Source organism: Anomaloglossus baeobatrachus, chromosome 6 (assembly GCF_048569485.1).
Source record: "Anomaloglossus baeobatrachus isolate aAnoBae1 chromosome 6, aAnoBae1.hap1, whole genome shotgun sequence".
Taxonomy (NCBI): domain Eukaryota; kingdom Metazoa; phylum Chordata; class Amphibia; order Anura; family Aromobatidae; genus Anomaloglossus; species Anomaloglossus baeobatrachus.
In genome coordinates, this window is record NC_134358.1 from 347,175,806 (window position 1) to 347,203,803 (window position 27,998).

The 27,998-nt window shown below is 43.8% G+C and overlaps 1 protein-coding gene across 4 annotated transcripts in view; it reads left to right on the top strand.

The window, feature by feature from the left end:
- The window catches only part of TEX10 (testis expressed 10), a 1,039,320-nt gene that overhangs the window by 836,254 nt on the left and 175,068 nt on the right, over positions 1 to 27,998 (top strand). For all 4 annotated transcript variants that reach the window (XM_075314987.1, XM_075314985.1, XM_075314986.1 and 1 more), the window contains one exon: positions 26,739 to 26,872. In XM_075314987.1, the coding sequence (XP_075171102.1) occupies positions 26,739 to 26,872 (134 nt within the window). The remainder of the gene's footprint in view (positions 1 to 26,738; positions 26,873 to 27,998) is intronic.

Below are 27,998 nucleotides of genomic sequence, written 5' to 3' on the forward strand. Positions count from 1 at the left end.
AAGGGTGCAACAACATGTATCCAATATTTCAATGGCCAAGGTTGATAAAGCAAAGGGTAAATCTTTGAGTTGCGTTGCAGTTCATTTTTTGGACCATCATTTAGGGCGACCCACTAGCCTAAGGCTATGTGCGCACTTTGCTTTTTACCTGCTTTTTATCTGCTTTTTTGCTGCTTTTTCAACTGCAGTGTTTAATGCCAAAATGGTTGTGTTCTGCTTTTCAAGCAAAGTCGTTGGGAATTTGGGTTTCTTGTCCGCACTATGCAGTTCAAACTGCAGCCTTTTTGTTGCAGAACTTTGGTCAAAAACTCAGCTTTGCAGGGCAAAACCCAAATGGCAAAAACATGACAATTGTTTTTGCCATTCGGGTTTTGCCCTGCAAAGCTGAGTTTTTGACCGAAGTTCTGCAACAAAAAGGCTGCAGTTTGAACTGCAAAGTGCGGACAAGAAACCCAAATTCCCATAGACTTTGCTTGAAAAGCAGAACACAACCATTTTGGCATTAAACGCTGCAGTTGAAAAAGCAGGTAAAAAGCAGGTAAAAAGCAAAGTGCGCACATAGCCTGAGAGTAATTGTGGTTGACTCCGCTGTCTCTACTATTAGAGGCGGAGACATCACTAAAGATCTGTTACGTCGTGAATCCAAATGGATTTACGACCTACAAAGCTTGACTCCTCATGGAATGAATGAAGAATTATTGTTCTCAGGTTTTTATAAGGATAAATGAATTTAATAATATCTCTCCCTTTTTTCATCCTTTTCTCCTTTTCACAGGCCTTCTGTCTCTATAGGAAGTCCCGCCTGCTATGAATATGATTGAACATCCAAAAATAGAAACATCTGCTGAGCATTCTTCAGAAAGACGCTACCTAATATATATATGATCTTTGGGCCTCAGTGCCTTATTACATTTGGCACTTGATTGTATAGAAGAACTTTGTGCCTGACCTTAGTTTGAAAAGAAACAAAAAAAACAAAATTTGTTTTTTTAGTATGTTAAAAAATGTTTTTGTATGTGCAATCTTTTATGTGTAATCTTTGTATGTGGATTTACCATGGATTTGGGTCACACAACACCTGGGTTTGCGATTTCTACAATATTGTAATACTGAAATTGTGTTCCATATCCATTGTATTGTATTGTGAAGCATTTCTGTGGCGGCTTGGACCTGCATAGAGTTCATGGGCACTACACAATACCTGTGTGCCTTGTGGGGGTCTTGATCGCTTTTTGCTAAAGTTCCTCCTAACATGAGAAAACAAAGTTATTCTATGTATATGTGATCACCACATTTTGGGTACAAGTATGGTTTATCTAATACTTCCCCAAAGCATGGTTTACTTGTGTTTTTTTTTTTGTTGTTTGTTTTAGACAAAATTATTGTACAATATAAAAAACTACATAGAATACGATGCATCTGGGTGCAGATATAGTATTCTAGTTTGATATGTTAGGCTACACTAGTTCTAGTTGACAGAGGTGATTTTTCATACATGCATGCTTTTTGGAATAATTGTGACTGCTCCTTACCGAAGTGGTTTGGTTGCGGTCATTTTGGTTTAAATAGCTATCATATTCCCTAATGTCTTGTTAATTTTAGAGGACATTATGAATAACCAAAGAATAACAAAAGCGCATGGGTTACCCTGTTTTTTTTTGTTTGTTTGTTTTTTAAACAAAACTTAGTGCTGCATTTAGACATGCTAGGTAGAATCTGTTACTGATGCATGTGCTGTGAGCGGCGTTAGGTAACAGGGACATATATCTCCATTGCGCCTGCGATTGCATCTCTATTGTGCCTGCCATTGAATATTTCACTCTAATTAGACGCTTGCGCTGCCGCTGGCTAAATCCTCGGGGACTGTGCATGTGTGAATGGTCGCATAATAGCATGCTTAGATCCTTCACTATACAGGAACGCAGCCGCTGCTATTTAACTCCAGGTGATGAGTGTGAGCCGTAAGGCCACGTCACACTAAGCTACATCGCTAGCAACATCGCTGCTAACGAACAACTTTTGTGACGTAACAGCGATGTTGCTAGCGATGTTGCTGTGTGTGACATTCAGCAACAACCTGGCCCCTGCTGTGAGGTCGTTGGTTGTTGCTGAATGTCCTGGGCCATTTTTTAGTTGTTGCTCTCCCGCTGTGAAGCACACATCGCTGTGTGTGACAGCGACAGAGCAACAACTAAATGTGCAGGCAGCAGGAGCCGGCTTCTGCAGAGGCTGGTAACCACGGTATACATCGGGTAACCAAGAAGCCCTTACCTTGGTTACCCGATATTTACCTTCGTTACCAGCGTCCCCGCTCTCATGCTGCCAGTGCCGGCTCCAAGTCCAAACCATTCCTGGCCACCCCAGCAAACACAACGCATCTAGTATGATTTTACTGGCCAATACTCAATTGTCACGATACCAGCGATGTCCTAGTAAAGCTAAACGGTGCGCTGGGTTCAGTGCTCCACAGGGATTCTGGCAGTATGTTTTTCATTTTTCTAGCATTAACGGGCCACGTAAAAAACTGTATTAGTTTTCCCTCCAACTGAACAAAGGGTTGTCTTTTCTGTGCATCTTTTGGCTGTAGCTCTACCATCACCCGAGTCATGAATTCCTAAACTTTCAGGCTGATCAGATAATCGTCATGACGATCTGTGGCTGATGGTGGGGAGGGAGGTAAGGACCCTTCAAGAGTTTTACATGACACCTCCTCCTTTTTGAGGTAGCATGGGAGATTGATTTGCCGATCATCTTCTAAGCCTACTTCGCTGGCATCCCCCTGCTGGGACAGCCAGTCAGCGTTGCCATGCTCAACACCCTTCTTGTGTTGAATGGTAAAATCATACTGCTGTAGTGCCAAGCTCCACTGCAGTAGCTTGCCATTGTCGCCGGCCACCCGGTGTAGCCAGCTGAGAGGGTTGTGGTCTGTTACTATGGTGAAGTTGCGTCGATATAGGTAGGACTGTAGCTTCTGCAGGGCCCACACTATAGTGAGGCACTCCTTCTCCACAGTGGCATAGGCCACTTCCCGGGGTAAGAGCGTGCGGCTGAGAAACACTACTGGATACTCTTCTCCCTCCCCATTTACCTGGCTGAGTACTGCACCCAGGCCAAATGCACTAGCATCTGTCTGAAATATGAACCGTCGGGTCAAGTCTGGGGGTTGTAGTATTGGGGAACTGGCAAGGGCAGCTTTCAGTGCTCTGAAGGACCACTCACAGTCATCTGTCCAGGTGACTACTTGCGGTAGCTTCTTTTTCGTGAGGTCCGTCAACGGCTTAGCAAGAGCACTATAGTTAGGAACGAACTTCCTATAGTACCCTGCTGTACCCAAGAAGGACATCACCTGCTTCTTTGACTTGGGGGTAGGCCAGGAGGTGATGGCCTCAACCTTCCCTGGCTCTGGTTTCAGGGTCCCGCCACCCACTCGGTGTCCGAGGTACTGTACCTCCGTCATTCCGATCTGACACTTCCCTGGCTTTATACAATAGTCAGACCAGCGCTTTGGATCCGCCTGAGCACCTGCTCCAGGTGCCCCAGGTGTTCCTCCCAAGTGGTACTGAAGATGGCAATGGTCATCCAGGTAAATGACTGCAAACTCTCCTAGTCCCTCAAGCAGCTAGTCGACCAATCGCTGGAAAGTGGCAGGAGCATTTCTCATGCCAAAGGGCACGACGAGGGATTCATACAGCCCGAATGGGATGATGAAGGTGGACCTTTCTTGTGCTTCCTTGGATATAGGAATCTGCCAGTATTCTTGACTCAGGTCCATGATTGTCAGGTGCCGGGCCCCGGCTAAGCAATCCAGTAGCTCATCGATGCGTGGCATTGGGTACGCATCGGGTGCTGTTATTGCATTTGGACTCCTGTAGTCCACACAAAACTGGGTTGTCTGGTCCTTTTATGGAACCAAAACTACAGGTGAGGCCCATGCACTTTTGGACCTCTGGATCACCCCAGGGCTAGCATTTCATCAATCTCCCTTTTTATGTCCTTTTGTACCTCTAGGGAGACACGGTGTGGGGGTTGACGGACTGGGGAATGACTCCGTGTGTCCACCTGGTGGGAGGCTAGGAATGTCTTCCCTGGGACATTCGTGAAGGTCATCAGGTAGGGCCGGAATACCTCCTGCAGCTGGGACCTTTGGTCCATGGATAGCTGTGGGTTGAATGCCGCCTCCTCGATAGACCCTCCATCCCGGGCCGAGGCGAGCAAGTCCACCAAGACTTCGCTTTCGCCTTCCTCTGGAAGACTACACACAGGAAGGGCGAAGGCTTCCTTTTCATGATGAGCTTTCATCATGTTGACATGGAAGACCGTTTGCCTCTTCCTGGCATGGTCGATGGTAACCGCGTAGTTTACGTCATTGAGGCGATGATGCACTAGGTATGGACTCTCCCAGGCCGCCTGAAGCTTGTTCTGGGTCATTGGGACTAGGACTCACACCTTTCGACTCACTTCGTACACCCGCTCTCGAGAGTGTTGGTCGTACCATAGCTTCTGGCTGGCCTGGGATTGCACCATATTCTCATGCACCAGCCGTGTCATTGACTGTATTTTGTCACGGAGCCGAATTACATACTCCACAATGGACACTTCTGGGGAGTTCAGTTCCTCTTCCCAGGATTCCCTTACCAGACCAAGAGGCCCCCGGACTCGTCTGCCATACAGGAGCTCGAAGGGGGAAAACCCCGTTGAGGCCTGTGGTACCTCTCTGTAAGCAAACAACAGGTGTGAGAGATACCACCCCCAGTCACATCCATGTGACTCAACCAGCATCTTAAGCATCTGCTTAAAGGTACCATTAAATCGCTCACACAAACCATTGGTCTGTGGGTGATAGGTGCTTGATACCAGATGCTGCACCTGCATTTTCTTACAGAGAGCCTCCATTAGACGAGACATGAACTGAGTCCCCTGGTCGGTAAGCATCTCCCTGGGAAATGCTACTCGGGAGAATATGGCCAGGAGGGCATCTGCCACCTTATCAGCCCTAACTGAGGAGAGAGCCACTGCCTCCGGATACCGGGTAGCATAGTATACCACAGTAAGGATGAAACGTTTTCCAGAGCTGCTGGGGACGGACAGAGGCCCGACTATGTCCACAGCGGTCCTCTGGAAAGGCTCTTCTATCACCGGCAAAGAGATCAGGGGAGCTTTGGGAGCAGGCCCTGACTTTCCCACTCTTTGACATGTGATACAGGAGCGGCAATAATTGGCAACATCTGGCCCCATTTTGGGCCAATAGAAGTGGTGAGACAGCCGGGCCTTGGTTTTACTGACCCCCAAGTGTCCGACAAGTGGGATCTCATGGGCAATCCGCAGCAACTCACTCCTAAAGCGATGAGGCACCACCAGCTGTCTTTCCTTCTGCCACTCCTGTTGGGGGTTACAGGGAACAGTCTCCCAGTACAACCTCCCCTGGTCCCAGAATACCCTCTCCTTATCGGTCTCGGAGGAGGGCTTCTCTGCGAGGTCCCTTAACTTCTCTAGACTGGCATCAGTTCGTAGAGCCTCCTGGAACTCTTGGCTAGAGGCAGCCAAAAGTGATGTTAAGGTTCCAACCTCACCAGGACCCTCTCGGACCTGCTCTGGGTCCGTAACCAGTTCCGTTATCCCTCTGGGTGAAGAGGTGTGTCAGAAGGCAAGGTTTCATTTGCATTCTGGGCACTCTGACTGCGGGTGAAAGCACCGATGAAGGCTGTCTCCCCGGGGGATAATAACTCTTTCCCATCAGCCTGACCGGCTCTGGGTGCTACTTGCTCCTCATCCCGTAATACCTTAGGAGCAGTGCCAATCCTGGGGCAGCTACCACCGTCCGTGTCACTGTCCGCTGTGACACTGGTCAGCTGCATTTGACCACCTTCCTCGTGGTGCTCTTGTCTGCCTCCATCTCTGTCAGCACAGACACTTACTACCTTGGGGACGTCCCCAGCCATGTCACTCCGCAGCGTGGCATACCGGAGTTCCCCTGCACAAACCTCCACTTTATTACCATGCACAACATTTGTTATCACGTTCTGGATACCCATATTCGAGTCACATGACTTAACAGCGCTTGCATCACATGACTTATTGGATTGGAGAGGGTCATCAGGGACAAATTGTGCAACCAATCGTCCCAGATCAGTCCCCAATAAAACATTGGCTGGTAGATGTTCGGACACCCCCACTTCCCTCCACCCTCTCCCAGCACCCCAGTCTAGGGAAGCCCGGGCTATTGGTACAGATTGGTGAACACCCCAACCCCAGTGACAGTCAGGAGTTTTCCCAGGATAAAGTGTTCAGGAGGCAACAGTTCGAGGCGGATCAGGGTTTGGTCGGCTCCAGTGTCCTTGAGCCCCACAGTGAGGGTGCCGCCCACGGTGACGGAGTGTGGGTTTTCACAGGCCCTCCCACTCGCCTCCCCCACCGAAAAGACAGCTATACTAGGCCCTTGAGCCTTGGATGTGGGGTTCCTCTTCTGCTTCTCTTGGCAAGCGGAGCTGAGATGTCCAGGCTGGTTGCAGGAAAAACACCGAGTCTCAGAGGTGGGCCTGGCACTGGTGGATGACACAGGACCTACGGGAGGTCGGCTGGTAGGGGCAGGGGTGGTTGTAGTTGTCATCTTACCCCCTTTCCAGCTAGCGGTGGACGGCTTCCGCACCCCCTCTGCACGGTTGGCCTCATAAGTGTCGGCAATCTGTGCTTCTTTTGAGGCCTCCTTTGGCTCTCGGTCCATAACAAACTGTCGAACCTCCACAGGACAAAGATGTAGGAGTTGGTCCTTCACCATTAGGTCCTTTAGCTCCTCAAAAATTGTAACGGACAGTCCTTGGATCCACTGGTCAAAGGTGGTTCGGAGCCCATTCACCACATCACTGTAGCTGTCATGAGGTCCACGCTGGAGGGTCTGGAATTTTTTGCGGTACACCTCTGGAGTCAGCTGGTACTTCCGTATCAGAGCAAGCTTTATGGCCTCATAGTCTTTACTCTACTCTTGAGGGAGACTGGCAAACGCGACCAGGTCCTTGCCTCGCAGCCCTGGGGCTGAGTATCGTGCCCATTGTGCTGAGGGCAACTGATACTGCAAGCAAGTCTTTTCAATTCCCCTCAGAAAGGTGTCCAAGTCCCCGTCCTTTTCCATCACAGGAAAGTGCTCTGGTCGGGACTTAAAGCTGTTGGTATTATTGGACTCACCGTCCGGTGAGGAAGATGCCTGCTGCCGGACTTAGAGGACCTTCAACTCATGGTCTCTCTGGGTTTGGCGCTTGACTCTCTCAGCCTCCCGATCTTGATATTGCTGAATGAGACTCAGCTGTCCCTCCCGGTCATCTGCAGCGAGTTGTTGTAGGGCCATCTGCAGGTAGGAGTCCATGCTGCTCTGGCTTGAAGATGCAGAAGAGGCACTGGCCGCAGTATCATCCAGAGCTTGGCTTGTCTCGCCATCATCAGCACTGGGGGAACGGACTTGCTTTGCGTCCCATTGTAACAATTCTTTAATGAGGTCTGGCTTGTTTTTGCCATTGACATCAATCTCTATGGTTGTGCAGATGGCAATCAGAGTCTCCTTCGTCAGCTGGCTGTACCAGGCTCGGTCAGCGCAGCCATAGTTGCTAAGTAAAAGGATAGCAAAACAAGAGAGAAGGGAGGGGGGTAACTGCTACAAGTACAGTATTGTTCCAGGTATATTTAAACACTGAGTTCGATCCTCAAAACTTTTGCAAGTTGTTAGTGAAAAGGATGATTGCTCAAACCGGATCACTAATGCTCTATATCCCACCGCTGCCACCAATTTTTCATGATAGCGAGTCAAATTGTCTTTCTCCTTCATTGTTGTGTTGTAGCTGTCATTTTCTACGTTTATAACTCCATATGGTCTTTTTCCTAAATTTAAACCTGCACGTTTTTTTTTTCCCTTCATCATTATCAGCCTTTCTAATTTCTCCCCTTCCCCTCCCCCTTTTTTCCCCCTCTTTTGCACCATGAACTCACTACACCCCATTTCAGGATGGCTCCTTCGTAGACAGAGCCCCGCGCATGCGCAAATAGTTTTTTGGGGGTTTTTTTCCCACGCTATGAACTCATTTCACCTTTCCCCTCAGGTTCTCTCTGCAGCGGTGCCTCTTCACACATGCGCAGTATATTTTTTCTCACGCTGTTGAACTCTCGGCACCTCCTTCACAGCACAGGTCTTTTTCCCCTATCACTCTGCTACAGTATTCTCGCGTTTGACAAAAGGTTTTTTACCTTTCCAGCTAGTGATTTTTGCCTTTTTCTGGCCCTCCAAGACTATTACAATTGTTTGTAAAGACCCATTTACATTCTTTGAAACTATTTTTGTTCCCTTTTACACTCACCTTTTTCTCCATACAATCCCTTTTTGGTGAATAATAAAAATAAATAAGCAATCTTTAAATATGATTTTCATAAATCCCTCTTTATAACCCTATATGGTTTTTCTGGCACCAGTCAGTTCATTGCCCCTTATAACATTATTTTCAAGGGACGATTATAACATTATACCATTTTTCATTTTCACAAATAACACTTCCCCCATAGGTGTGTGTTTTTTATTATTACTTACACTGATAAATAATAAAAAAATAGCAATTTTTCACATTATTATATTTTTATTAATATTAATTATTCGTACTCCAGTTGTTTACTCATTTTTTCCTTCTTCTCCTTGCTCTTGTTTCTTTTTCTCTCCCCTCTCTCTTTTTTTCTCTTTTCTTTTTTTTTTTTTTTTTGTTCTTTTTGTCTATATGTTCCTGCCCTCCCCATGTGACTCTTAGTCATAAGCCAGCTGATGTCATCTCTTTAAATGTGGCTACTTCAGTTGTATATATGTATCCTCTGCATGCAGCATGTGTTATGCTGTTCTTTTCTGACTTTTGTCCTGATGAAGAAGGCGGAGATGCCTTTGAAACGCGTTGACCTGTGAAAATAAAGAAAAGGAATTCATGATATATCGTTGGATTGTGGTTTTTAGCGCAGCATTTAACCCGATTTCTTTTGATCATCCCCCACCAATTTTTCATGAACAGCCGGGGGAGTCACTTAGATATCCCACAGCTGTTAACTAATTTGTCACGAACACGGCTACTCTCCAGTGCCCCTCTTATCGGCAGGCAACTTTTGGTACTGCAGGACAATGAGCAAAATGAGGCTGCTGAGCTAATAATGCCAAATATTGGAGGTCTCAGAGAAAGGGTAAATGTATATATCACCGATTCCTGCTAATGGAATATGATATATAGATATACCTTGGTACCCTTAATGATAGCACACCAATAATTCTATGCAATATAATTACGCTGCCACCACCCAACTTTCTACCGGTAGCTGGGGACCCGTTTCAGATAGCAGAAGGCTTTGGGTTCGTATATAGAACAGGAGGAAACGAACTATTAAATTTTATATATTTAATCCGAAAATAGGCAGTGTTAAAAAAATATACAAGAATTTACAAAAGGGAACAATACAAATACAGTATAGACAGTTACATAAAATAAAAGGTATAAACGTGAGACTTACTAAACTCGTGCCATAGATGTGATGTCCGAATTTAAGGAGGGAGGGCTCCAAGAGAAAAAGATGGTAGAATCGGCCAGCATCACCACTTACTGATGCCCTCCAGTACTGACTCCCCCCAGCAATGAGCTAATCGCTCTTATGCCCTCAGGTAACCCCCCTCTCTGTGACGTCATTTTACGGTCTCTTGTGGGCTGTGCCAAGATTGTCACAAAGTTCTTTAATTCTAGCTTTTCACATATCTTTACCCCTGGGCCACACAGGTGAAAGATATTAGCGTCATATTTTATATCTCGGATTTACATTTACATAGATACCAAACACAACGCATCTACTATGATTTTACTGGCCAATACTCAATTGTCGCGATACTAGCGATCTCCTAGGAAAGCTAAACGGTGCGCTGGGTTCAGCGCTCCGCAGGGATTCTGGCAGTATGTTTTTCATTTTTTAGCATTAATGGGCCACGTAAAAAACTGTATTAGGAGTTTTCCAACAGAACAAAGGGTTGTCTTTTCTGTGAGAAGGAAAAAAGGGGTGATCCAGCTCAACTGGAGCAAAGTCCGGCATGCAGGGATAACACTCTGGCAGTGCAAGGGTCCAATAGAAGAAAGAAAAATCCAGCTTCCGGAGTAGTAGTAAAACTGATGCAAAATTTTATTAATAAAATTTTGCATCAGTTTTACTACTACTCCGGAAGCTGGATTTTTCTTTCTTCTATTGTCTTTTCTGTGCATCTCTTGGCTGTAGCTCTACCATCACCAAAGTCGTAAATTCCTAAAGCTTCAGGCCGATCAGATAATTGTCATGACGATCTGTGGCTGATGGTGGGGAGGGGGGTGTAAGGACCTTTCAAGAGTTTTGCATGACATCATCTATGTTGCCATATGGAGAAAGCTACTTCCTTTAAGGATAATCAGAACAATACATACAATATTACCTCCTTTATCAATTGCGCCACTACTGTACGCATGTCGTATACAAAGCAACTTGTTCCTTGTGTAACAAATATTATATAGGATGTACTTCCAGAACTTTACGAAAACGCATATCTGAACATACAAATATTCCAGCATAGTCACACCATGCGGCTCCAGAACAGAATAATAGAAAATACAGATCGATGTCCGGATTGACAAAACATTTTAAGGAGCATCATGAAGGGGATTTTACCCATGTCAAAATTACTGGCATTGAAAGAATCGATCGCCCGCAATGTGGAGGAAACTGGTTCCAGCTACTCCTCTATGCAGAGGCCAAGTGGATTATGAAACTAGACGCCCGATATCCTAATGGACTGAATTATCGCTCAGACCTGCAATATATATTATGATTTTGGTTTTGACATATGTGCGCAGATATATATATATTTTTGCATAAGTGTCCATATGTGGTTCTCACTATAATAATTATTTTAATTTATAATTATTATTATTTTTTACTTTTTTTTTTTAATATACATATTTTTTCATGTACTAAATTCAGTAGATCACATTTTGATATTTATTGGTATTGGGACACATATGTATATATGCGCGCACATAAAAATGCATGGTTTTTTTGCTTGCTAGCAGTATTTGATTAACAACATTATCAGCTGATCTGTCTCACCCTGCCCCCAACGAAGAGCATTGGGTGTTCCTTGTCCTCTGGTGCTCATTTGGGAGTCTGCCTTTTAAGTATTTAAAATGTGTCAGATGTATGTATAGTCACCTATGATTAAGGACTTGTTTTCATTTATTGTCCGAAACGCGTAAGGTGCTCCTATGCGTCTTCTCTCAAGTTTGGGATCCGTTGGATTTTTAATACCTAAGAAATTTTTGATATTTTAACATATTGGATTGTGGTGCTGGGTCCACTCATCACTTCCTCTCAGTGTGACATAAACTGTGCCATGTGTCCCAGACTCCGAACTGGAAACCTTTGTGTGTCACTGCTAAGAATACATTCGGTCTCTCTAAACCTCCTCTGCTCCTCAGTCTCTCTCCTCCTCCTGTTCCTCTTCAGGCCATCCATGCTCGACAGCCCTGAAGCCACCCAACTTCAAAGCATTCCTGTTCTTCATCATCCTCCTCATCCTCATGATGCTGAGTAAAGGTGGCCTGAGGTTGTTGGCCGAGGTTGTGTATATTGCTAGCAACCATTGGGAAGTCTGGATCCTCAGACAACTTGGGTGCATGAACACTTTGGTCAGTCAGACCATCCAGAGAGCGTTTCAATAAACAAATCAGTGGACTGGTAATACTGATAACAGCATCCTCACTGCTCACGATGTTGGTACACTAATCAAAATTCTCCATGACTTGACAAATGTCTGCAATCCACACCCACTCGGCAGTACTTATGTCTGGCAGCTGCGTGTCACGGGCATGTTCCAGCTGGAATTGGGATACTGCCCTCTGCTGCTCATGGATCTTGGCCAATATATGATAGGTTGAATTCCATCTCGTAGGGAGTCACATATTAGTCTGTGACGAGGCAAGTGTAAGTGCTGCTGCAGCACTGCCAGGCCAGCAAAAGAGGGAGATGAATTGCGGAATTGTGCGCTAATACGTCGTACCTTGGAAAGTAGGTCTAGTATCCAAGGGTATTTCTTTAGGAAAGTGCTTAACTACTAAATTTACAACGTGAGCCATACAAGGAACGTGTACAAGCTTTCCAAGCTTTAAAGCCGACACCAGATTACGACTATTATCGCACACTATCATCCCTGGACGGAGATCCAAAGGCTCAAGCCACTCATATGTCTGCTCAGATATTGCTTTCAAAAGCTCAGGTGCCGTGTACGATTTGTCACTGATACAGATGAGCTTCAGTAGCGCGTGTTGCCGTTTAGCCGAGGCAGTGCTGCAGAGATCCCAGCTGGGAAATGATGTCGACGGTTGGACACTGGCGGATGTTGAGGAGGAAGCACAGGAGCCAGATGAAGAGGAGGAGGGAGTTGTTGCTGTGTAGGAGGCTACTGAAACTGTGATTGAAGTAGGCCCCGCTATTCTGGGTGTGGGAACTATATGGGATGTTGTGCCGCCTCAGACTCTGTACCAGCCACCACCAGGTTCACCCAGTGTGCCGTCAGGGAGATGTAGCGTCCTTGTCCACGTCCGCTTGTGCATGTGTCTGTGGTTAAGTGGACCTTCCCTGTTATGGCGTTGGTGTGAGCCCGTTTGAGGATTACAGACACGTGATTGTGGAGCACGGGGACAGCAGAACGAGAAAAATAGTGGCGGCTAGGCACAGAGTACTGATGTTCTAACATCGCCAAAAGGTCATGGAAAGCCTCTGTTCCCACAAGCCAATACGGCAACATCTCAAGGGCTATCAGTCGTGCAATGTGTACAGTTATGGTTCTGCACTTGGGTGCGTAACGGGGTATTTTCACTTCTTTTCAAAGGTCTGTGGTATGGACAACTGAATGGAACGCTGGGACACTGAAGCTGATGTCGTTGATGATTGAGTTTGGCCAACAACAGGTTGTGAAAAGGAGGCATCAGTGCCACCTTTTTGCACACCACTTTGGGAAGCAGGCAGCCCAGGGGAAGTGGCAGAGTTTTGAGTCTGGAAATAGTGTTTTTCACCTAGAGCTGTGAATCACCTAGTGGTGTGTTTGGCTAACATATGGTTTCTCATGCTTGAGGTGCCCAAGCTGGAAGTATTTCTGCCTCTGCTAAGCTTGGTCTGACAGATTTGACAAATGGCAACCATTTGGTCCGAAGGACTCTTGGATAAAAACTCCCACACAATCGCACCACGGACCCTTGGACTCTGAGATGCCACAGGTGGTGGTGTCATGTGCACAGTTGATTGACCTCTGGCAGTGGTCGAAACCCTATGTCTTACAGCCTTATTGCGGACTGTGGGCACATGCTCCTCTGCACTGCTGCTCTCGCAATCCATGCTACCTGTCCATGTTGGATCAGTCACCTCCTCATTGACCATGTCGTCTTCAAATTCCTGTAGGTCACTATCTTCTGGAATGGAGGTTTCAGGCTGACCTGAGGGCAACTGTGTCTCATCATCTTCCAACACTTCCACCTGATTGCCCAGTATGTCACGGCCAACAACATGGCTTTCTTCTGGCCTTGGGTGCTCAAAGATCTGTGCATCACTGCATACCATGGCCTCACCTGCGTTGGTGGTGCTGCACGGTGAGAGGCAAGAAAGGTCAAAGAGTCCCGTAAACAGTTCCTAAGAGTAATTTGCTTTGGTGTCTGATACTTAGAATACTTAGTATCTTAGAATACTGATGTTGTGAGGAAGGAGGACCAGGCTGAGGATTCGATGGGCCAGCCTCTGGGCTACTCAAGTCTGTCTGTGTGGACCCTTGGGATTTGCTACTCGACAAGTAACTGGAGGAATTTTCTGCTAGCCAACTCGTTACCTGTTTGCACTGTTCAGGGCGCAAGAGTGCTTTCACACCTGGACAAGAAAATTGGGATAGGAAGGCAGAGGTAGATAAAGCAAGAACCTTTTTGTTTGGCTCGATCACACTGCTTGGGCAACCACCACTGTCACTACCACCTCGTCCCCGGCCCTTACCCCCTCTTTTTCCCATTTTTTGTTTTGATTATTCAAGGTGAATACTTTAACGTGACCTTTTCTACAGGTAGTGGAACAACACTTATGCCGGGTTGTTAGACTTATGTTAATAGTTTCTCACGATAGCTGTTTCTGTAAGTCTAAAACACAAAAGGTACATTTATTGGACAAACTACCACTTGGAGGAGTCGACAAAGATGTTATGAATGTCTTTCAGCCCCAAAAAAACAGGGTTTGACAACACTTTTTTTTTTTAGTATTGGTTTTTGGTACTCAGACTGTGTTTTAGTAAGAGCAAGCCACTAGGTAGGTTCTATAAATATGAAGCCCCCAAAATTACACTAGGTGGCTACTAGGAAGGTACTGGCCTTGAGGCAGAAGTTGTGACCCTGACACTCAGTATTAATAAAAATTGGATAACACTGAGATTGTGTGTTAGTTGCAGCAAGCCACTAGGTAGGTTCTATAAGATATGAAGCCCCCCAAAATATACTAGCTTGTTGCTGGGAAGGTACTGGCCTTAAAGCAGAAGTTGTGACCCTGACAAAAATGATTAATAAAAATTGGGTAACACTGAGACTGTGTTAGTTGCAGCAAGCCACTAGGTAGGTTCTGTAGGATAGGAAGCCCCCAAAAGTATGCTAGGTTGCTTGTAGGAAGGTACTGGACTTGAAGCATAAGTTGTGACCCTGACAAAAATGATTAATAAAAATTGGGTAACACCGAGACTGTGTGTTAGTTGCAGCAAGCCACTAGGTAGGTTCTGTAAGATAGGAAGCCCCCCAAACGTATGCTAGGTTGCTTGTAGGAAGGTACTGGCCTGACACCTAGTATTAATAAAAATTTGAACTCAGACTGTGAATTGAGATTGTGGCTGACAGGCACTACACTACACCTGAACCCATTGCTTTTACAATTTTGGGACCTTTTTTTGCAAATTGTAATACCTATTGCTAGTATAACAGACACAAGGGAAGTAGCAGTGCTGATATTGTTGATTATTAGTTGCAGATATCAGGACATTTGCAGCTGTTCTATGATTTTCTACAGCTGTTAGCACAGTGGACACTGTCTTCAGGCCTTATAAGGACTATTTTGGATTTTGCAGCAGGAACACTATCTCATAGAACAAACTGCACTGTCCCTATTCCTGTTTCTATGATTTACACAGTCGCTTAACAGCTAATGCTAGCTAAATTGCTTCAGCCCTTAGAAGGACTATTTTGGATTCTGCAGCAGGAACACTATCATACAACGAACTGCACTGTCCCTATATCTGTTTCTATAATTTACACAGTCCCTAACAGGTAATGCTAAATATCTTCAGCCCTTAGAAGTACTAGTATTAGTTGGCTGGGAAAACGCTGTACCGCACCCAGTACAGTCTCGCTACACCAGCAGCTCAGGAACTAATGTGTGCACACAAAATGGCGGCTGCCTTATATAGCCCCTATGACACTGTGCGGCCCAGCCAAACACAATAACACCACAACAAAGATGGCTGCGGCATTACTGTGAGGGCAAGTAACGTCAGATGTGTTCATTGGCTGGAGAAAGGCGCCAGGAAGTCCAGAAACGAAAATAAAAGTATCGGAGTGAATACCATATTAGCAGTCGGATAGTGAATACCTTGGATGCCCTATTAGCCATCGGATACCAAATAGTGGCGAATATATTCGCTCATCCCTAGTAGTAACCTATAATGAAAGTGAGTATAATAGGCCAAAACCGTGTAATAAAAGGAAAAAATTCTTTATTTAAACATACATTATTGGGAAATAATTAAATGAGGAGGTCACTAGCAGAAAGATCCGAGGTTGTCGGAACAAAATTATTGTGATTAATCCAATATTGCAAATGTAACACGTAACTATTTCACAATATCCAGGCACATGATAAGGAAGAATCAGACAGCAAAGTCCAGAACATGAGAATATAATAGTAATCCAAGTATGTGTGCATGTAATAAAATGCAATTTATTGCTGTAACATCTACAATGCAATTCATTGCTGTAACATCTACATAATACTGTACATACTATCAAGAAGAGATGTAATTAATTCTGAAACAAAAAATATTTTAGATGCCACTAAAAGTACACACATGCAGGGACAAACATTCAATTGTTATAAAGGAACCTGGACTTAAACTGCCCACAAAAGGCAAAGAAATGATATTGTCCTGAAAAAAAAAAGAAAAAAACAACACCACCAAGAAACGGACAACTGTGAGTTAATTCAGAAAGTGAATGCTGAATGGGGAAAATCCCACATCAAATCAAAAAGTTAGTGGTTCCCAAGCTTACAAACTGTAGTCTCCACAAGGTGAATTTTGTCCAAGCAGGGACACCAACATGGGATATAACAATTAATAATAAGCCCAGCTACAAGATGGACAGGGAACAGGAAAAAAACTAATAGGAGATATAAACCCAAATTAGAGTAGTAACTAATCATTCACCATCAATATAGACATAAAGCAACCAAGATAATGAAAAGGAATAAGAATAAATGGTTCCCAGATATACAAACTGTGGTATCCAAAACGAAAAAAAATACAGTTGGTAATCAAAGCATAAACACAAGGCAAAAAAGCCACATGAGCAAACATTTTTCAGATGAGGACACAGAGATGAAATCACATGACCAATTCCAGAGAAAACTGGGAACATAGAGGTAGAAAACCTATAAGAAATAAGCATGAGCCAAGATAGAATGACAACCAGGGAGTCAAAGAAGTACCCGTACTCACGTTTCGCATGATGCTTCTTCCAGGCGGTCACCTGGGAGGTGTACTTCTTTGACTCTCTGGTTGTCATTCTATCTTGCCTCATGCTTATTTCTTATAGGTTTTCAACCTCTATGTTCCCAGTTTCCTCTGCAATTGGTCATGTGATTTCATCCCTGTGTCCTCATCTGAAAAATTCTGCTCATGAGGCTTTTTGCCTTGTGTTTATGCTCGGATTACCAACTTTGTTTTTTCGTCTTGGAGACCACAGTTTGTATATCTGGGAACCATTTATTCTTATTCCTTTTCATTATCTTGGTTGCTTTATGTCCATATTTATGGTGAATGATTAGTTTCTACTCTAATTTGAGTTTATATCTCCTATTAGTATTTTTCCTGTTGTTCCTTGTCTGTCTTGTAGCTGGGCTTACTATTAATTGTTATACACTATGTTGGTGCCCCTGCTTGGACAAAATTCCCCTTGTGGAGACTACAGTTTGTAAGTTGGGGACCACTAACGTTTTAATTTAATGAGGGATTTTCGTCATTCAGCATTCACTTCATGAATTAACTCACAAATGTCCATTTCTTGGTGTTTTTTTGTTATTTTTCAGGACAATATCATTTCTTTGCCTTTTGTGGGCAGTTCAAGTCCAGGTTACTTCATAAAAATGTAATGTTTCTCCTTGTATGTGTGTATTTTTAGTGGCATCTAAAATATTATTTGTTTCAGATTTAATTATATCTCTTTTTTTATAGTATATATTAAGTAGATGTTACAGTAATTAATTGAATTCTATTACATGCACCATACCTGGATTGTTATTATTTCCTCGTGTTCTGGACTTTGCTGTCTGATTCCTCCTTATCATGTGCCTGGATATTATGAAATAGTTGTGTTACATTTGCAATATTGGATTAATCACTATTTTTTTCTGACAACCTCGGATGTTTCTGCTAGTGACTAGAGTTAAGCAATGTTCGAGTCGAACGGTTCGCCATTTTCATGTTCGATTGATTTTGGGGGGTGTTCGAGTCGTTCAACGAACTCGAACGATTTGCTTAAATTTCGGCAGTTCGAGTTACGTTCGAGAACGATTCGATCACCAAAAACGTAACTGTAGCTTTTTACAGCTGTGTGTGCAGGGAGCCATCGCTGGCAGCCTGCGGTAAGCTGGTAACCAGGGTAAATATCGGATATCCAAGCAAAGTGCTTTGCTTAGTAACCCGATGTGTGCCCTGGCTACGTGTGCAATAATCCCCGGAAGCCACACAGAAGCACTTCCGTGTGACTTCCGTCGGATGCCGCTGCAGTCTGTGTCCCGCCCCAGCCCCGTGGCTGCCCGCTCAGCAATGTCCGCAGCTGCCCACACTGCAGTGTGAGCAGCCACGGGGATGATAAGCGCTGCCGTCAAGAGGTTAGTAAAGTTCTTTACCTGCAGTGATAAAATCCTGCCCTTGTGACGTCAGCACTCGTCACTGTCTTCCATGGCTGCCGCTTGTCACATCTCCTCTCGCTGCCGATCCGAGACTGTGACTAGCGGTGACGTCACGGGTCGCTCGCGATACTTGGTTTGTGAAGGCGGCGGTCATTGACCTCAGTGACAGCGCTGCTGTCAGGAGTGCAGCGATCACCGCAGGTAATGTACCTCGCTAAGCTCCTGACAGCAGCACTCGTCATCCCCTGCAGTGACCTGGCTGACCTATTGATGTTAGCTCAGGTCACTGCATGACTCTCCCAGCCAATGGGGAACATTCTGTTCTTCATTGACTAAGACATTGACTATGGTATGGATCGTCGTGGGACCCCCTTGGATTACACCAGACCTGGATTTGTTTTTCTTTCTAATAAATTGGTGAAAGAGGGAATGTTTTGGGGAGTGTTTTTTCAAATAAAAATGTTTTTGTCGTCTATTTTTTTTTTTTAATTACTGACTGGGTTGGTGATGTCGGGTATCTGATAGACGCCTGACATCACGAACCCCAGGGCTTGATGCCAGGTGACATTACACATCTGGTATTAACCCCATATATTATCCCGTTTGCCACCGCACCAGGGCAACGGGATGAGCTGGGGCGAAGCACTAGGATTGGCGCATCTAATGGATGCGACACTTCTGGGGCGGCTGCGGCCTGCTATTTTTAGGTTGGGGAGAGTCCAATAATTATGGACCTCCCTAGTCTGAGAATATCACCCCAGCTGTCCGTTTTACCTTGGCTGGTGATCCAATTTTGGGGGGACCCCACGTGGTTTTTTTTTTTAATTATTTAATTTAAAATAACAGCGTGGGGTGCCCTCTGTGTTGGATTACCAGCCAAGGTGAAGCTGCCAGCTGTGGTCTGCAGGCTGCAGCCGTCTGATTTATCCTAGCTGGCTATCAAAAATAGGGGGAATCCCACATCATTTTTTTTTAAATTTATTTATTTTTTTGGCTAAATACAAGGCTAAGCACCCCCCACATGAAAGGCACCAAAGGGTGCAAAATTACAAAATGCAGGAGAGTGGGACATTATGTGTCTTTCTGCCCTTATAATGACAGAAAAGACTGATAAGAAGTGTACAAGCACAGGAAAATCACCAGAGCTCTCTACGCTGTGAAAAGCAGTAGAAAATGGCACTGGAGTGAACATGTGACCGCCTCATGTAGGTTGAAGCTATGGATCCTGGGTAAATTTATGTATATTTCCTCCTTCAGTTTTTTTGCGGTACACAAAAAATACCCGGAAGGCACACGGATGACAAACAGATGACATTCGGACCGTGTACGGAGCGGAACGGAAACTGATGGCACACTGATGCATCCGTGAAAAAAATGGACCGTTTTTTGCGGATCGCAAAAACGGATCGGTCGTGTGAATTTAGCCTTATTCTGATCTGCCGTTTATAAACAGTAGGCAGAAATAAGTGAATAGCGCCCCCAGCGTCAGAAAATCTCCGGTGTATCAGGGGGTAGCTCAGACCCTGGAGATCATGATTCAGGCCGTTTTTTCCGGTCCCCACTCGTGATCACCGGTATACACCATATACCGATAATCACGTTACAGTAAATGACAGTACCGGTAAAAAATTTATCTCTCATCTGGCATGAACAAACATCTCAGATGGGAGATAAATCTCCTCCCTGGTCCCATCCAGTCCCCCAGTGTCACCAAAGTGCCCCCCCGACCCCCTCCCGGAAATCCAAGATGGCCGCGTGCACAGCAGCTCGCCAGCCGCATTCACCCTACTCCTCTGATTTCTGGCGCATGTGCCATGACACATGTGACAGAAAACTCCTCCCCAGGCCCTGCCAGGTCACCCCCTATAACCCCACCGGTGTTCCCCGGTGTCCCACGGTACCTGTGCAGCGTTGATCCCCCGCAGCCCCCTCCTTCACAATAGACGCTGCCGCATGCACAGAGCGGCTGTCAGCTCAGCTTCCTGTCTTCAGTCACAGTGAGTGACGGTAACCATGCATCTGTAAGCTACTGCAATGCCCAGCTCATGAGGTAAGGAACATAGTTGATCAGGAGAGCTATACTACATTTCCAAATGAAGGTATTTGCTTTTATAGTTGCCCTGCTGAACGACTACCAAACATGACAGTCCGTTATACGCCACAAGAAAACATGTTTAAATAGCGAGCTCTGTTGTTTAGTATTCATTCAGCTGGATAACTGGACTTAAAGGGGTATTCCATCTCCAAGATCCTATCCCCAATATATAGTAGGTGGAATAGAAATAATATCAGCAAATACCAATATTTGGAAATGTAGAATAGTTCTCCTGATTAGGCATGCCCTTACCTCATGAGCAGGGCATTGCAACTTTGGTAGCAACAGTTACGACATGGACTCTGCTGCTGTGGACCCGGGGAGAGTGGGTGCAGATTCATTGTACCCACACTCCTCACATGGAGGGTCTGCACTCCTAGAAAATGGGGGATACTTTCCCTGATCTTGTCCCCCTATATTCTAGATGGTCCAGAGTCGTCGTGGGACCCGCTTATTTTTTTCTTACAATAAATTGGTGAAAGAGGGAATATCACTTTTTTTTTTTTTACTATTTTTTTAAATAAAAAAAAAAATAATGGGCTTCCCTGTACTGTATTTTGATTGTCAGCCAAGGTAACGCCAGGCAGATGGGGGTGGCAACCCGTAGCTGTCTGCTTTATCTGCGCTGAGAATCAAAAATATGATTATGATTTATATTTACAGTACTGTGATGTCAGGCAATCAAAATACAGGGAAGCCCATTAATTGAAAAAAAAATATGTGGGCTCTCGCTGCATTTTTTGTATTGCTAGCTAAGGGTAATCCAAGCAGCTACTGGCTGCTAACCCCCACTGCTTGGTGTTACCATTTTTCATTTTTTTTGCCAAATATTTTTGTTTGCTAGCCAGGTACAGCAGGCAGGTACGGGCTGCCCCCAACACCCAGCTGCCTATTTGTACCCGGCTGGGAACTTAAAATATAGGGAAGCCCTTTTTTAATTATTTCATGAATTTCATGAAATAATAAAAAAAAAATCACATCGGCTTCGCCCTATTTTTGTGTCCAGCCAGGTACAACTAGGCAGCTTGGGATTGGAATCCGCAGCACAAGTTGGCCCGAGGTTTCTGGGTCCATCTGCTGCGAATTGCAGTCCGCAGCCGGAAAATGGCGCTTTCATAGAGGCGCCATCATCTGGCGCTGTATCCAACTCTTCTAGCAGCCCTGAAGCTGGGTGGCTTGCTGGGTAATAATGGGTTAATACTAGCTTTGTTTTACTAGCTACTATTAAGCCAGAGATTCTTAATGTCAGGCAACTTTGACCCGGCCATTAAGAATCTTCAATAAAGGGTTAAAAAAGACACCACACAGAGAAAAAATACTTTAATAGAAATAAATACACAACCCATGCAGCTCTGCTACATCAGACAGCACTGCATGGGAGGAAGACACTGCTGCTCTGTGCAGTTTAATCACTCAGTGAGTGAGCAGAGGCTGCGGGCTATAAGCGGTGACGTCACCACTGACAGGCGGGTTACTATAGCAACGGTGCTCCGATCACATGATTCCCGGTGCCGCAATTCACCGGCTGTGGCAGCCAGTCCTTGCATGTGGGCTGACTCTGTAAAGAGCGCTGACATGCAGGAACTTGGAAGCCGACCATGTGCCAGAGCATCTTGCTGGTACATGGAGTTGCTGGAACAAGCACCGCGTACCGGAGAGATGCACTGACAGGACCTAGCATGACGTCTAGCCATGTAACCAGCTGTAGCCAATGAGATAATAGATACGTGACTGGTCACATGGCTATGACGACGTCACGGAAGGTCCTATCATCAATGCTGGTTACCGGGAGGACGCAGCGATTATCGGAAGGAAAAGCATCGGGAGACAGAGTGCAGGACGCGTCGCGGGGACCTGTAAGTGTAATGGCAATGTTTATTAACTGTATGTGTACATTTATGTGTTTTTGTGTTTTCATCCCATTGTTTTCAATGGGGTTCGAATTGGTTTGTCGAACGTTCGCCAAACGGAGCCTCCGTTCGACGAATCGAACTCGAACTCTAGGGGGGTGGCTCATCTCTACTCGTGACCTCCTCTTTTTCATTATTTCCCAATAATGTATGTTTAAATAAAGATTTTTTTCTTTTTATTACACGTTTTTCTTGGCTTATTATACTCACTTTCATTTTAGGTTACTATTGCTTTGAGTAGAGTCACTTTCTTTATGCCTTGGGCTTTTTTTAGGTTTTCTTGACTGTATTTGTAGTAGAAACCGGAAAGGGATATGAAATGGCTTTTGGGGGTAGGTTGCCTGCTCCTGACCACTCACGGATAAAGTGCTTCCTGCCACATTGGGAATCATGGGATGTAATAATATGGTGATCTGAGGTGTGTTTTGATATAACCCCAATTGTGATGGCATTTGAATGGGCACATTGGTTTGATTTCCTACTGTTTGTGATGTGGCCGAATTCCCAAATATTTTTGATGTCATCAATTTTGATGAATCTGTTCTTATGTTCTGAAATACTAATGATAGAAAGAAGGAAGAGGATATATCCCCAGCTCCCATATTTCTGCTTACATGAGAAGTGTTTCTTCTTGGGCCCGTTCATGATTTAGACTAAAGGCCCCGTCACACACCGAGATAAATCTTTGGCAGATCTGTGGTTGCATTGAAATCATAGACATATTGTTCTAATTGTACACAGCCACAAACCTGGCACTGATTGTCCACAATTTCACTGCAACCCCTTCACTACTGGCCGATTTTTCGCTTTCCGTTTTTTTTTCGCCATTTTTTTAACTTTTTTATTTTTCAGTCAATATGGTCATGTGAGGGGCTCATTTTTTGCGTAACGAGCTGTACTTTTCAATGAAACCATAAGTTTTACCATATAGTGTACTGGAAAACGGCAAAAAAATTCCAAATGCAGAAAAATTACAAAAAAAGTGCGATATATTGTTTTTGAGATATTTTATTCACTGTGTTCACTGTATGGTACAACTGATGTATAGGTGTGATGCCTCAGGTCATTGCGAGTTCGTAGACACCAAACATGTATAGGTTTACGTTTATATAAGGGGTTAAAAAAATCGTACGTTTGTCTGAAAAAAGTGGCGCACGTTTTACGCCATATTCTGTGACTTGTAGCGTTCTCATTTTTTGGTATCTATGGCTCAGTGACGGCTTATTTTTTGCGTCTCGAGCTGATGTTTTTAACGGTACCATTTTTGCGCAGATGCTACATTTTGATCGCCTGTTATTGCATCTTGCGCAAAAGTTGTGGCGACAAAAAAACATCATTTTGGCGTTTGGAATTTTTTTGCCGCTACGTCGTTTACTGATCAGATTAATTGATTTTATATTTTGAAAGATCGGGCGTTTCTGAACACGGCGATACCAAATGTGTGTATATTTTTTATTTTTTTTAACCCTTTAATTTTCAATGGGGCGAAAGGGGGGTGATTTGAACTTTTAGGGATTTTTGTTTTTTTTTTAATTTTTTAAAACTTTTTTTTTAATTTTTTTTTATTTTACTAGTCCCCCTAGGGGGCTATAGCGATCAGCAATCCGATCGCTCTGCACTATCTGCTGATCACAGCTACACAGCTGTAAACAGCAGATACATGCACTTCCTGCTTCCCTGGCCTCCGTACAAAGCGAAAGTGAAAGTGGTTCATGACTAGCACAGGAGTCATCACATGACCCTGTGCTACCATGACAACGACCGGAAGTCACGTGATCATGTCACGTGACTTCCGGTATCGGGCGGTAAGTAAAACTTTACCGCAATCGCGTTTATAATGGCGCTGTCACATTGACAGCGTCATTCCAGGGGTTAAACGGCACGAGCAGATAACGATTCTGCTCGTGTCTAGCAGGCACACATCTCAGCTGTGAAAATCAGCTGAGATGTCCGCCAATCACGTCATGCTGCCGCCAGCAGACCGCGGGCAGTAACGTTATGACCACTAGGACGTAATTTTACTGCCCGCGGTCGTTAAGGGGTTAAGGTTACTTGAACACGTTGCTTTTTTGCTGCTTTGTTTCATGCATTTTTCCGTGCAGATTTTAATCAATACTGCAATGAAACCGCATGGCAGCAAACGTCTATGAGAATCCTGACTTACTGTGCATATGCTGCTCCTTTTTTTTATTGTAGATTTTGTTGCAGAAAAAAGAGAATTGACATGCTGCCTTTATGCTTTTTTTTCCTGTGTTTCTTTAATCCACTGCAATGCTTTATCACTACAGTATATTATATGTCTGTGTTGCACTCTCACCACTGACAGTTGCCCTCACACCATGCTTACAGCATGGCCTGTTAGGTGATCTGTAGCTCAGTAACCCAGGTTCAACATGGCAGCGATCGGGTCCCTGTGATTGCATTACAGGGACCCAATCACCAGAAAGAGGTAATCTATTCCTCTCGCTACCTCCTGAATGCTGCAATCACATTGATCGCAGCATTCAGGGGGTTAAACTGCCAGAAGCTGCGTGGGCACCGCTACGAGCAGTGAGAGATGGGTCACGGCTGTAACTTCAGCTAGAGATCTGGCAGTGATCGCGGGGGTATGGTGCCTGAACCCCCACGATCGCCATGACAAAAAAAAAAACGCATGTGAAAAAATGCAATAAAAAGTGCGTTTTTTTTCTGCTGTTTTTTTTTCCTTCTAAAACTTGCAGTTTTGTGTGCAGAAAATCCGCACACAAACCTACGTGTGCACATACCCCGAAGGATTAAAATTGCTATTTTGACCATTCTTGCATTTCTAATCCTTGGGACCCAACTAAAAGAACTTTCTTACTCAAATATATCTGTGTCAGAAAAATCCAAGTGGTATGATTTATTATGTCTAACAGATCTACTTTTAAAGGTATATATTTGGCCTGTTTCAAAATCACTCAAATCACGTATGTTTACAGTGTTTTTGTTCTATCATTTATTTTTTAATTCCCTCAATGCATCTTTTTAAATTCAACTCTAGGTTAATGAAATATGGTTGTGTAGAGAACTTTTTTATATTAATTTATATTTCCAACTCTTCATCCACCTTCATTAGACTTTGTTTCTCATAATCTAGGAGATAGTTCATCATCCGCAATGAGTTCTCCTTTAATAGCTGCTCCCAGTCTTTAATAAAATTTACATCTTTCCTATGGGCATTAGAGACAATTTGGATTCTTAAGCCTCTGTATACTTTTTTTTTCTTCTCAAGATAGGTCTCCAAACTTGCTTTTTCTCAGCAAGCTCTTGTTTGCTGCTTAAAAATTCTAAATAAATTGTGGAAAGATGTATTTATATCACGCTGTGATGAGACAGCTTCCAACTTAGAAAATTCTTGTGTAGCCTCTAAAAGCAAGTTATCATTATTAGTTAGCAAGAGAAAACCTGTCATACTCGGTAATTGAACAATTAAATGGAGTTTACCAACAACCCTATTGTAATACACACCTAATTAAAGTTAATTAAATTCTCCTGAAATTGTCTGAAGACATGCGCAGTAGTACTTTGATATTTGCCTGAGACTATATCCAGTGACATAAGCACTATTTCTTCAAACTCTTATCACTGAAAAATGTATGATGTGACAATAGTTTTTCAGAAGAAAATGATAAGGATACGTGCAAATAATGCACAATAATCTGTAATAGGTAGTCTCAGTACAAGGCTTTTATGACTAGGAACCTTATTGGTGAGAAAGCCATGATGAAGGTAAGAACTATGTCTAAAATAGTGACACTTTTTGATAGGTTTAACATAATGTTCATCTATTGTGAAGGCCCTCTTATTTTCTTTTTCACTATTGGCAAGATAGTATCACAATAAAAAGCCATGTGAATAGCTGTCATAGTAGTTGCAATTTTATTGAGCCACATCACTATGATGTCACAGCAAAGTCTTTATTAGGTCGGTTTACCTCATTAATTCAATTGAGCCTCATTACCCTGATAACGCCAGTCGGTGAAACATGTTGGGGTGGCAAAAATCTTACTTTTAATAGCTACTGCAATGATTATCTCTGTGAATACTCCTAATACCATCGGTTTGTATTTAGGTAGAACCTTATACACCTTTAGGATATCGTACCTATTTGTCAAAATTGATATATTCACAGGTAGACTTTATATCACAGCACTTAGTGTATTTATCCTCTATGATTTGTACACCCTTTTATATATTTACAAATTAAGAAATAATAAAAAGTTATTTTTTAATTAGTCTTTAGTTTAGAGGTTCAACTGCTTGGGCAAATAGTGTGGTTGCATGGAGTTCTTAATGTACATGGAACGTTCCTGAAGAATCTTTTTAGACTGTGCAGTGAAATACTAAAATCATTTTCTCACAGCTTTCAATGAAAGCAGAACTATTTCCAATTTATTCAGATGCATATTTTATTATATATTTCATGATATGTATTGTACAAAGAAATCCAGTCTGATGACATATTGCTATTTATTTTTATTCATCTTTTAAAGGATTTTCTGCTGAACAGCTGTCATGGATGCAAAGCAATAAAATAACTTCTAAAGTGAGCTGTACCGGAATATCGCCAATCACTCTTTTTTTGACAGATCAACAATTTTTTACACATCACAGGAAAATCATGCAGGTAGTATAATTTATTATTGTCTGTAAAAAAAAAAAAGATGCACAATTCATTTTTATTTCAAAATATGTTTGTACTTTTAAACAACTTAAGTTAGTTAAATAGATAGCTAATTACTAATCTGCATAGCAGGACAACAGGCAGTGCCACCATGTCTCTGTGGAGAATGCCTAGCCACTTTGGTTTGTGCTTTACCAATTTATACAGCAAGTGGGGTGGGTAGTTCATTAGGTCTCTCAGGTTAATAGGGAGACCCCCTTGAATTACTGGTCTGCAAGGCAGTTGTCTCAAGAGAATTTCCAGACCGCTCTACTTTGTGTATTACTAAAATGTACAGCAGAGGAAAGTGGATTTTTCTGCCTTGTGTATTACTAGTCTGCAATGCAAGGGGCCAGCTACTCCATAAGGTCTATCATCAGAGTACCCAGCCCTTTTAACTTGCATATTACTGAGGGGAGAATGAATAGTCAATCAGGTCTCTCCAGAGAATGCCTATGCCCTCAAGTTAATGTGTGAACACTAGTGATGAGTGGACCCGGACTGTAATAGTCCGGAACCACGCGGATTATAAGGTACCTGAAGGGGTGTTTTGGGGTTAATAAAGTGGTGAGAGGGTGCGTTTTTGTCTTTTATTTCAAATAAAGGACTTTTTCAATGTTTATAATTATTTTTTTCACCTACAGATTAGTAATTGGGGTTTTCCAATTACTAATCTAGGGCTTAATGGCAGCTGTGAACTGCCATTAAGCTCTTATTACCCCGATTGCTACCACACCAGGACAATCGAGAAGAGCCTTGTAAAGTGCTGAGATTGTCCCATCTAATAGATGCGGCAATCTTGGGCGGCTGCAGGCTACTATTTTAAGGCTGGGGCGCCCAATAACCATGGGTCTCTCCAGCCTGAGAATACCAGACCTCAGCTGTCAGGCTTTATCATGGCTAGGTATCAAAATTGGTAGGGACTGCTTGCTGGTTTTTTTTTTTTAAATCATTTATTTAAATAAAAAAAGCAGCGTGTGGTTCCTTTTATTTTGATACACAGCCAAGATAAGCGCACAGCTGTGGGCTGCAACCTGTAACTGTATGCTTTATCTGTGCTAGGTATCATAATATGGAGTGACCCTATGCC